At 40.3% G+C, this 12,565-nt stretch overlaps 2 protein-coding genes across 2 annotated transcripts; both read right to left on the reverse strand.

Moving 5' to 3' along the window:
- Nucleotides 1-103: 103 nt before the first annotated feature.
- On the reverse strand, nucleotides 104-3,986 carry si:zfos-741a10.3 (uncharacterized protein LOC796591 homolog). The gene is made up of 4 exons (XM_054597762.1): nucleotides 3,799-3,986; nucleotides 3,366-3,707; nucleotides 1,431-1,538; nucleotides 104-1,292 (listed from the first exon to the last, which is right to left on the reverse strand). The coding sequence occupies exons 1-4, from the start codon at nucleotides 3,845-3,847 to the stop codon at nucleotides 1,240-1,242; spliced, it is 552 nt and encodes a 183-aa protein (XP_054453737.1). The 5' UTR covers nucleotides 3,848-3,986; the 3' UTR covers nucleotides 104-1,239.
- A 2,638-nt stretch (nucleotides 3,987-6,624) lies between these two features.
- On the reverse strand, nucleotides 6,625-9,121 carry arsia (arylsulfatase family, member Ia). Its single transcript, XM_054598052.1, has 2 exons — nucleotides 8,808-9,121; nucleotides 6,625-8,023 (listed from the first exon to the last, which is right to left on the reverse strand). The coding sequence occupies exons 1-2, from the start codon at nucleotides 9,119-9,121 to the stop codon at nucleotides 6,625-6,627; spliced, it is 1,713 nt and encodes a 570-aa protein (XP_054454027.1).
- Between the last annotated feature and the right edge of the window lie 3,444 nt (nucleotides 9,122-12,565).

Raw genomic sequence — 12,565 nt, forward strand, 5'->3', positions numbered from 1 at the left:
GGAGCTTACATTTACTCAGAAACATTAATAAATAAAGATGGAACATAAAAACACATGAAAGCAGAGGAATGGAAGCAAAGATTATATCACACAGATTTAATCATCAAACATTTAATTTTCTCATCGAAGCTGTTTTTACAAAAACAAGTTAATAGATTATTTGAAATGATGGATTTTAGGCCTTAGGGGGGACGTTGGGATTGGGGCATTGGCTTCTCTATCTATTACTCCTGGATCTCCCCCGGACTTCAGATCTGCCAACTTGAAGCACTGGTGGACCTAAAGAGACTCTAGGCCTGGACTATTTTAATTGTTTTATCTATTCTATATTCATAAATTGTGTTTTTAAGAGAATCAAGAACTCTGTGCTTTCCTGGAAAGAGTGTTCCCCAGCAGAAGAGAGAACAAATTAGGGGTTTCACCACGGCCACAAATACTTCTGGTACTACCATGAAGTCCCTGTAACTAACATGAAACACAAATGTCTTTTCATATGCAGGCCGAAAACAAAACAGAAAGTTACATTCAAAGATGAACATAAACAGTTGTTACCTAACCAGGAAATAATGTGAGTGAAAAAAAATACAACCAGTAGATGTCGTCACAGCACAAGAGGATTTATAAGCTGCAGCATCAACTAATACTAGAAACACAACACAACTACTTCAGTCGTCTAGTTCCTGCTAGTGTTTAAAGTCTTTGACTGATATGATTTTCAGTAAAAGCTTAACAGCTAAATATAAATGAGTGATTTCTTGTTTGTTGAAAGCAATGGAAATATTGTTGCCTTTTACAATGATGCAACTTAATTCCATGTATCCAGCATTTAATGCAGGGTTTAATGTACAGCAACATCCTCCCATTGGGTAAAAAGTCTATTAATAAATATTGTGCATAATGGTCCATCAGATTTATTTTTGGTCTCAAGTTTACACGCAAACATTCAATTACCAAGACTTTAAATGGGCAAATGATGACAATGCAGGGAGACCACTGCTATTTTGTCAAATGTAAAAAGTCCTGTACTTTATTTAAAATAGATTACAAAAATCCAATTATTTACATTATCTATTCTGATCAGGCTTCACAAAGCTGCAAACATGACGTGCCCGACATTTCACTGATACCACAACACTAATTCAAGATACAAAAAAATACTTTTCAAGCTCCCAAGTAATGCAAGTAGTCCTAGTCCTTTTTTTTTTCTTTGAGTCCTCAGTTCATTGGTGATCCTGTTCCTCAGGTGAGTTCACTTACAGCCGAATTCAAGGTGCTTTTTCTCAGTTGTTTACCTGAGGATGGACAACAGACAGAATAAAGCAAAATTATTTTGCAGTTAAAACAGAATTTAAAAAATGAGTCTTTGAACAACGGTTTTGACTGATCTTTTTGACTTTTATTTGATTACAAATATGCGTGTAAAGTCCTACCTGACTTCTTACGACGTCTCACTTTCCGGCACACACAGCAACACACCACAACGATCAGAAGAACGCCCACCGCAGAAACGACTGGGATCAAGATGTGCAAAATGTTTTCTACGGAGGAGAGACCACAATGATTATTATACGTAGAACTGCACAGCACTTTATTGTAAAGTTTGGGATTTGTTCACTAGGATGTTATGATAAGATAAAATAAGATAAGATAAGATCATCCTTTATTAGTCCCACAGCGGGGAAACATTACAGGGTTACAGCAGCATAGAGGATAGTGCAAACAAGAGACATAGTAAAAAACCAAGATCAAAAATAAGTATTATAAATAAGCAAATGAGCAATAAAAAAACCCAGTAAAAAACAGTAAAGAATCATATATTACATTTTGTTTGCCGCCTTAACTATCAAGTATGAAAATATGACGTTGATTGCAGAAACGTAGTCTTCCTTGTTATCCCTGTACCTATTGCAGCAGACTGCATTACATCCACCAACCTCTAGACAACAGGTGAAAACATTATTTTTTGATGCACTGGTTGATTTTGAGATTTGGGTTATTTTGCTTTCATAACATATTTTCTTTCTAGCAAGTTGAAGGAAAACATCCAAAATACACATTTAGGTGTTTATTGAACTACTTTGTCTATTTTTGTCTTTATTTCCTTTTTAAAACTTTTAATACAAAAAGAATTGTCTTAATGTTAAAAATCGAATCTTTAATGGTGATATCTATTCGTCTTTTTGTTTTTGACCCTGTTGACATGTAGTGTCTTGCAAATTTTATGGAATTTTACATACATATCTTTAAAGGCCGTTTCTCAAAAATATATGTTTTTTCATACAATGAGCCAGAAATCTCCACCTTAGTTTTGTGGAATATAGATCGGTTTTATAAAGTTCTATATTTGGATTTTTTTTTATAGAGGACTTTTTAATAAATTATACATAGCCAGATTTATACAATTATTATTGATTTTCTATTCCCCAAAAACACCTGAAAATGGATTTTGTATGGCTGTTGACAGTATTTTCTAATATATCGATTGATAAGAAATACCAACCATTCCTTTTCTTTTTTTTTTATCTAACTTAATTATGTCAACAAAATGAAAAAAATAATTCAGACCTGGCTCTAAGTACTAAATACAAATATAAGTAATTATCTAGGGAAGTTTCATGGCGATATTTATTAATTCTTTTTTTTAAACCTATTCTCCCCTTATGATCAGCTTGTTTTGTTAGTGTGAGTCTGTAACAAGGTACACACCCTGCAGTTTCTATCAACTACCATATAGGATGAAGAAAAACTGGAGTTATGTTTTTTTTTCACATTATGTCTTGAATATAAACTGTTGTTTATATTCATCTTTTTTCTTTTTTTTAATTTCTGATGGGTGATTTTACAAAAAAAATGAGTTAAGGCCCGAGTGGTGAATACTGAAAGTAGCTTTGAAACTACAGCCACAAGTTCCTGTCAATGTGCTGCACCTAGCATCTCTTTTTCATAGCACCTTTCAGTGCCACCCACAGAGTAGTCTATATTTAGTAAATAATTAGTGAATATGTGGTAAAGATTTATCTTAAAGAATATTGTCAGGACTATTTTTCTACAGTGTGTTGCAGGACTCAGTTTTATATTTGTGATTTTTAAGTATATTTTGAAAATACACAAGAAATAAAAGAACTCTTGAAAGTACTGGTGTTTGGACAAAACACTTCACAGCCTTTATATCAGCATTTGGAGAATTGGATAACAGTAACTGCTGTGTATAGCAGATTATTATACTTTGTCCTTTCATCAATATGTTTTGTATTTTCCCTCGCCAATAACTGATTACATTATTGATTACCTTTATAATAATATAAAGAAACATAAGCATAAATAAGATAGAAGATGAGAAATAGAGGACGTTTTTAAACACTTGCCTTGAACATCCAGTTTAAAATAAATGGTTTTCACGAAGAACCCATTTTCATGGACATCTACGGTGTATTGAGCCGAATCATTCCTCTCCACTTTTGTGATCTTGAGTGTCCCGTTGTTGATGAAAAACTCTGTCCTGTTTTCATAAGGCTCCTGTATAGTCACCTTTTCTTTCCTCAGAGAGAATATGTTTATGGCTCCGGTGGGAAGCTGTTTTTTACACCGCAGCTGATAGCCGATGGCATTGGTCATCAGCTGGATGTTCACAGATCCTCCGAGAGTAACAGCACACAGAGATGTGTTCTGTGTGGCATTACATTTAGTCTCACCAACTGGAAAGAAAGCTGGAAAAAGTAATACTCAAAGTGAATCATCTTAAATAATTTAGCTTTTTTGCACATGATGAAAATGTTTCTTTCATAAAGAGGATTTTACCATGCGATACTCCAGCTAACATCATAAGAAGAATAAGCACTGGCTCCATACTCCTCTGTCATCCACAGTAACTTTATCCTTTAAAAAGTACTTAACTGCACTGGAAAGATGATCTAATCACTGTTAAATCTACTGATGTAAAACAAGAATGAAGAACCTCAGGTTTGTACGTGTACTGACAGGAAGCAGTGTACGGTTGGCGGTTAGGAAGGCAGGACATTGTTTCACTTCTCATTTCAACACGAGTGTATGGGTACATCCCCAGTCTCATATTAGTCATTCCCTCGCACCTCGATCCTCTCTTGAACCGGAAGCTTATCTGCGCCACCAAATAAACATCCGTCCCAAAGCTCTTATTTCTGCTCTTAGGGATCTCTAGGAGCAGCCTTCCAGGAGGTGTTTTAACAGCCCACACGCCATCTCATTGTTCATCAGTTATTTGATTTGGCACTGCAGCCGATTAGACTAAGCTGGTATTTCTCACATCACTGCAGTTCATACCAGAGTGAAGACAGATCACAAAAATACTAAGTGTATCACTTCCATGTTTTATATCTGATCTTCATTTCATAGAAAGATTTGTTTTTGGTGCTTCACGTGACACGTGAGAAAGGAAATTCCAATTCTGTAAAAACGTATTTCCTCATTTCCTCTCTCTTCATATGGTTTCCTCTCCGTGCATCCCTGAATGGGTTAAGATTTTCAACATGTTTCAACCAGAATGCATTTGCCAAGGCAACTATGATTTATTGTTTTGTTTTTGAAGTACTTCTTGTTCTTCTGGGGAAAAAAGAAGTGAGAATTATAAATGCAGACACATGTGGGTGACCGCAAGAGAGTATACTGCAAGATATCTGCATTTTTTGCATTTCAAATGAGGCATTATCTAAGTTTTGGTGGATTTAGGATGAATCTAATGACGCAAATTGACAAAGTGTAGTAAAATAAACACGTGAATATTCAAGATGTTTTCTTTGCCAAAAATAAGGCTTGTAGATTAAATAAGATGTGACAGATCTGTCAAATAGCAGAGTTGTTTATGGTCACACAACTAATGAATCGACCTGTGGGTTAGGGTAACCTTAACTCAACATGCAAAAAGGCACCTTCATATGTTTCCCATCTGAGTTCCAAATCAGCAAACACACTTTTCTTCATGATAAAAGAGTCACTTTCTAATATTGCTTGATGAGCCAACACAGGAATACACATTCTTCTTTGTTATCTCCGCCAGGCATAAGCCTGGAGAGAGGTTATGTGTTCAGTCGTTAATGTGATTTGTGAGTCTGTGGATCCGTGACTGAGTGAGTGTGCACCTCTTTGTCTGTCCACAGCTAATCTCACACTCTGCTGCAGCAAACTGCATAATATTTTAGGGCCCAGTTATGGCTGCGTGTTCAGGGACCTCTTGTGGTTGCAGTGACTCACACTTTCTCAGAACAGCTTTTATATCTTGTCCTCTGCTGCCAATGACTGACTGCTGAATCCTCCCTCACCACTCTTAGCGACCCCCGGCTGATTGGGGCCACTAGTGAAAACACAGCTGAGGGCATGTATGACCCCCAAGCGCTACTCTGCTCCCAGAGACACAGTGAGGCAGAAACAAGTTGCACACTGTTATTGTTTTGGACGGCTTATTATTGTTTTGTTTGGCTAATAGCTACCAAAACTACCAGCGCACAGTGCTTCAATTTGCTGCCACTCAGCTGCTGCTGAGCAGCAAGACAGCTTGCAGAGTTTACCTTTGTGTTTTGGCACGATTGTATGTATAATACGACGACGTCGAGCCCATTGTATAACTTTACATCGCCACTCGTTTTTAAGTTTGAATGAAGTCTGGTTCATGATGCTTGTCAGCACTGGTTGTACTAATTCAATCACACAATACAACAGTTGTCTTTGCAGAAATACCAGGCTGAGATCTCCACCCTACTGAGAAAGCCTTTATAGTTTTCACCTGTGTTTGACACTTTTTGTTTTGTGAGTGCATGATCCAAACCAGACTGTCCCCAATAATAATTACTTTTTTTACAGATCATATTGCTGTTGTGAGCTACTGTACACATCCAACAAATATGAATCGACATTACCATTCATTGACCCTTAAGTTCATTTAAGTTCAAAAGGCCTTGCAGGGCAGTGAGATTTTACCAACACAAGTAATGGAAGTACTTCTTGTTCTTCTGGGAAAAAAAGAAGTGAGAATTATAACCGCAGACACATGTGGGTGACTGCAAGAGAGTATACTGCAAACTATCTGCAGTTTTGGTGGATTTTGGACGAATCTATAGACGCAAATTGACAAGTAATGGTAGAAGTAGAAGAAGACCTCATTTAATATAAGGGGAAGACGTTTAGAATGGGAGTTTCAATGAAAGAAATAAAACTTGAAGTAGAGGTAGTCGTCATTTATATCCATTATAGTTACAAACGTTTGCAGATGATTTTCTCCTTGTCACCTTGTCATCTTTGTCAAATACAGCAATACTGATAAAATAAAATATTCCTATCTTGCGTTGTCTCTCTCACACACACATTTAATTACACACATCTCCTGTAAGATGAAATCAACTCTCATTTTCATTACAGAATATTTAATATAAGGGAACACACATTTTTTATTCAAAATGGATACAAACCAGTTAAACAATTATTACTGTCATTGTTTTTTTTCATCACACAGTTCTTCTAGAGAGACTGAACATACACCTGCAGCTTAAACACCGTAACTGCAGCTGGATCTTGCAGGCGCTTGGATCCTTGTTAAACAAAAACACATATTTCTTCATAAGCGTCTCCTCTGAACCGTTGTCAGTCACGTGCTTTCTATATCCTGTTGGACATGATCCTAGTGTTGAGTCTTCTGAAAAACGACCTGCTATTGGACAGTTTCAGCTTCTTCTTCCAGTCCTTGTTCTTTTTCGGGTAGACGGTTTCCCAGTTGTCCTCCTCCTCATCCCCGACCCAGGGCACCCAGGCCCCTCCATTCAGGTGGGGGTCAGCCCGTAGGTCCTCTGATGGGTACCTTACTGGCACCGCAGTGCGATTGTAGGACACCAGTCTAGCCAGCAGCTCTTTGACAACATCTGGTCTCTGCTCAGAAAGGTCAAAGCGTTCGTAGGGATCTCCGGAGATGTTGAAAAGCCAGATAGATTTCTGGGGTTCAGTGTGTCGCTCCAGGTTCCACCAGCTGCCGGGGAAACCCGAAAGCATCTGTGGCGGTGTCCAGTCTCCGTAGCCAGGGTCTCCAGTGAGGAGTTTCCAGTCTCCAGCTCGAATGGAGGCCTGAACAGCTGTATTCCAAATCCCATATCCTTTCTGCAGGGAGCCACTGCGTGCATGGTTATACAGCGGGTCAATATTGTGGAGGATCTCCAACCTCGGTGACTCCTTCCCCTCACTGATGGCTTCCCAAACATCGTACCCATCCACCCCCTCCGTCAGGGACTCATTGCCACCTGCTAATCCAACCAGTGTGGGGTACCAGTCAGTGATGTGCACAAGAGCTTTACTCACTCTCCTCTTCTTCCTCAACAAAGGGCTGTGGACGAACCCCAGACCCCGGACGCCGCCTTCCCAGTAGGTGCCTTTACGTCCTCTGAGCGGCCAGTTACTGCCGCCGGACAAAGGCTGTCCACCGTTGTCAGTAGAAAAGATGATGACACTGTTCTGGTAGTAGTTATACTTGCGGAGAGCGTAGGTTATATTGCGTACTGCCTCATCTACAGCCGACACCATAGCGGCATATTTCCTGCGTGCCACGTTTTCCAGCCCGCGGTACGGGTAGATGTACTCACGCGGAGACTGCAGTGGTGTATGAACAGCTTGGAAAGAGAGAAATATGAACAGTGGCTGGGACTGAGGGTCGTGAGTTGCCAGGATCTTGCGGACTCTCTGTGTGTAGAGATGTGTGGAGTATTTGCCCCTCTGACCCCATGCGACCGACTCCCCCTCATGGAGGTCAAAACCACATCGCCTGGGGCCGTCACATGAGTCGTATGTGTAGTAGTTCACGCTGCCCGTTAAGGAGCCGAAGTAAGTGTCGAAGCCCCGGCGAGTGGGCAGGCACTCCTTCTTGTAGAAGCCGAGGTGCCACTTGCCAACCATGTGTGTGGAGTAGCTGAGCTCCTGCAATCTCTGGGGGAGGGTGACCTGGTCAAAGGGCAGGCAGTTGGGCTGACGGGGCCGGATGATGGAGTGCTGCAGGCCAGTGTGAATTTGGTATCTGTAGGGTTAATCATTAAGAAAACTGTCAGAAGGACAAACATGTTTTCAATAATCAGATCCAACAGATGGTTAGATAATTACACAGAGAAGGATGGGACAGGGTGTAGGAGAAGAGAGAAGAGGACAATTGTTTTAATTTCCTCCCTCAACTTAACAAACGTTTAGTTTTTTATCTGAAGCTTTTTTATAACACTTATTTTATCTTATCACGTGACATACAGATAAACAAACAAATAAACAAAGAAAAGACACTTGCTTAAATGTGACAGTAAAACATTATCAGGATTATCATATGACTCTCAGATCTGAACTTCAGGTTGATGCTAAACATTTGAAACATTCATTCAAAATTGAAGTTACTCTACTTTTTCAGACATCACTATTTCATTTTACAACTCAGTGGAATCCCAATTATAAAAATAATAATCATAATAACATGTGGACATATGAGTCTCTTTTATGGATTGCTGTTATGCAGGTTTCAAGACAAAATACAAAATCATTCTCCTTTGATTAAAGCAGAAAAATACTATGCATAAGAGGGTATTTCCAATGCTGTAAATGTTTTCTCAAAACAACAAATAACGAACAAACTCTTTTAAATAAATCTGGTCCAAACAGGTTCCCCAGGAGGAGCTGGAAAGTGTTGCTGGGGAGAAGGACGTCTGGAGGACCCTCCTTAGCTTGCTGCCCCCGTGACCCGGCCCCGGATAAGCGGAAGGAAATGGATGGATGGATGGTCCAAACAGACAAAAAAAGCAACCAGAACAGAACAGTTTTACCTGCCGGTGATGAGCTGACTGCGGGAGGGCGTGCAGATGGGCTGGATGTAATAACTCTCCAGCTTCACTCCGTCTGCAGCCAGTTTATCCAGCGTCGGTGTCCTGATGTCAGAGCCGTGATAGCCGATGTCGTTGAACCCCTGATCGTCCGTCATGATGAAAATGATGTGAGGAGGCCCCGGAACAGGGGACATGTCAACAAAAGTCTGGTCGGGCTCGTTTTCCACCTGGTTAGGACTCATCAGGTCCCAGGTCAGGTACCCGAGGCTGAGCAGGCTCATCATGGAGAACCCGGTCAGAGCTGTCGTTGCCATGATTCCTGTGACACTTCACGTCAGTCAAAGAAGCAAGTGTTCAGTATATTGTCAGCAAATCATTGTACAGTGAGGCTGAGAGTGAACTAATTTATATCTCATCAGATGTCTAAACAATTTTTCCTATGCGCCCTTAAATGCAGTCCAGCAATCCGAAGTGTCACTCAAAGAAAAGCTACACCTCCTCCATCCTTACTGCTCCTACTACTACTGTTTCAGCCTCCTTTGAAAACATTTCACTTTCCCTGCTGGTCCCATTAACCCCGCCCCTTTGCCTTGCTGCCTCATTAAAATAACATCACCCGCCTACCACCCAAAAACACACACAGAAATGCTTCTGCTACAACCAGGTGGTAAAAGTGTGTTTACATCTTATATGAGGTCTCTTCTGGTACGATTTAATAGATTTAGGCAGAAGGCATTGATATTTTTGCTAGATTTGGTTATTGTTCTGAAAAAATCCTTTAATTTGGTAGTTCTGTTGCACATGTTCACATTTTGCTCCCTTCACTGTAAAAGCAGCTTCAAACGTGAAAGCAGAAAAAATCTGTCACCCCCTTTTCATTCATGCCATTTCATGGAAATTTGATTTCAATGAACCACACGGACAACTTAACAAATTACTAGAAAGCAAGGGAAAAAATCATTCCCATCTGACCTCTTTTAGCAGGGGATGAAAGAGACTCCACAGAAAGACCCTCGCTCAGAAAAACACGGAGTGTGGGGGGGATATGAGTCTCTGGGCAGCTTCGAGGCCCAGCAGACACAGTCACAGACACTGTTCCCCCACTGCACTGCCCTACACTCACAAACATTCTCTTATTATCCCGGCTGTTTTATGAGTGCTGCAGTCCTGAGGAGAGAGACAGAGCAGGCTTCCCAGACTCTGATAACATCTCCACCCGGGTCTCAAAGAACCACTTTAGAAATCATCTAACGGGTCAACAGAAAGCAGCAGGACCGCACCGCCTCAGCACACACATGCTGAAGACTAACTTTGACCGGGAATCAAGGAACTTCTGTGGAGCGTAGAACAAATAATGCACAAAATACACTTAATGCCAGTTGTGCAGGAGGATAGATCAAAATAAGATCTGTCCAAGTCAGGAGTTGGTCAACACACTGCAAGGTAAAACATCACACCTTGCAAATGTTGATATTGGTTTCAGAGAGACTTGTGGGCAGGCGGAGGCTGCGGGCAAGTGAGCCTCCCGTAAAGGGCATCAAGCTGCGGCCGGGATGTTTGCCCAGCAGCTGTAGCAAAGGAATCTTTGGAGCGGAGCGTCTGAGTTTACGGCAGGTCAAGCTGGGAAAGAGAGAGAAGAAAAAAATGATTGAGGTGTATCTTAAGTTTTACATCCCGGTGTTTATTTATGTAGTTTTCCTAGAAGGAGCCGCTCGGACAGCTGAGCGTTATCGCAAAAATCCCAGCACAAACCAGAGAGTTGACTGGATATCATCGATCATTGTAAGGTCACAATATGGATGCGATCTGTGTGTGTGTGTGTGTGTGTGTGTGTGTGTGTGTGTGTGTGTGTGTGTGTGTGTGTGTGTGTGTGTGTGTGTGTGTGTGTGTGTGTGTGTGTGTCTTGTCAGTAAAAGTGTCCGTGTTTGGGCAGCCACACTTATGTGATGTGACTCATCTGTTTTCTGTTGGTCAGAGGTGTAACTGCAGCAGCTCACCGGGTCAACAACATTTCAACTCACAACCAACACCGCTGCACAAACAATACATGTATACCAACACAAACCGACTCAAACACACACAAATATTAACACGGGTATGTGCTCGCATACTTGTCACATTCTAGAGTATGAAAAGATGTTGATCGGTTGATACCACAGACGTATTGCAGCTTACATCGCATATTTGCTAATCCTTTTTTGAACTGTCATATGGCCAAAATAAAGAAATAAACCAAGACATTTTTTGATGACAGTATTTATGGAAATATGTTACCTTACAATTGTTGAACAAACACCATATTTGGTTTCTGTAAGTTATTTTCAGTTATTTATTTGTCATAACTTTTCTCGGGTTGCTCAATTTCAAAGTGGGCTAAGAATAAAAAATAAGTTAATTTATTAGCATTCTTTTAAACCGCAGCTGTCTTATTCCAGTAATAGCATGATTCAAACACGGTAAACAGTTGTGTAAAGAAGAAAATGAAGGTCACTCTCCTTTAATGAACCAGTCATACTGAGTTGCTGTTGACCTTTTTGTGACTCAGTGAAAATGTAACATTTTCTCAGACTTTTAATTTGTTTTTTTCATCTCTTCGTCACTCTCTCCTTTTTTTCCTGCATTACTTCATATCAAAAGGACGTTTTCAGAGAGAGGTTCTGAGTGGAATAGAGATTTAATGATGAAACAGCAACCTTGAAATCAGGCTACGTAAGAAAGACTTTGATTGTGCTGTGAAAATCTGTGGTGTGTTTGTTAGTTGTGCATTACACTCTTAATTTATCAATTTTTTTCCAGAGGAAGTGAATAGTGTCATCTAACATCGTGTGTGTGTGATCAAAGTGTGAGTTCATTCAGTCAGAGTTCATAACTTCAAACTAGGGACACATGAATGAAGTTTGAATAAGGCACAAAGAAGCTTTTCTCAACCTTTCATCTTTTCTTCTGTGTCAGTGGTAACGTTTTCTTACTGTTAGAGAGAGTAAGCCTAATGACTAAAAAGAGTGAGCAATATAAACTTGTATGTGTTTTATCACCAAAGACCAGCTTTACCCAGCTCTTAATCTCAAAACAAACACACAGAAACACTGACGTACACACTCACAACGTCTTCTTACTTGTACCTCACTTTCTGAACCGGGTTCTAAGCCTTTTTTCTGGGGACCCATGAAATAAAATAATGAGTTGAAAGGGAAGCATAATTGGGGGTGCTGCAGCTGCTGCTGCTGTGTTGCTCTGTGCTGGCACCAGATGTTGGCTTTGGCTAAAGGAAGAGGTGCTGTTACTGAATACGGCTGCTCCCCTTCACCATGAACACTACCCTCTTTCTAATCAACGCAGCCCTGCCAGTAAACCTCTGCACATTACTCCCCCTCTTGGCCCAATTTTCTAATCCGAGTAAGACTGGATGGAGGTTTTCTCTATGCTTGTGCGCCAACAGAGAGCAAAAACCTTCACTTCAATAGGTCCTGTACAAAGGTGCCTTTGTTACTAGAGTTATCATTTTTTTCAACATCAGTTCATCAAGTCTGGGGTGAATTTAGGGCAAAAGAGTGATTGCCTATTGCCCTACAAAGGTAGACCTGTAGTAACAGGAAGCACAGAAAATGAGAGAAAATGATTCAAAGGTTTCAGGCTGGCTTGGAAACTGTGAAACAGAATAAATAATAATAAATAATAAATAATGCCTAAAGGTTGATTATTAATGCCGTAGAACAGACTTAAATTGCAGATGAGTGCAGATACAATCTCTCTTTGAA

Source organism: Anoplopoma fimbria, chromosome 4 (genome assembly GCF_027596085.1).
Source record: "Anoplopoma fimbria isolate UVic2021 breed Golden Eagle Sablefish chromosome 4, Afim_UVic_2022, whole genome shotgun sequence".
NCBI classification, from domain to species: Eukaryota; Metazoa; Chordata; class Actinopteri; order Perciformes; family Anoplopomatidae; genus Anoplopoma; species Anoplopoma fimbria.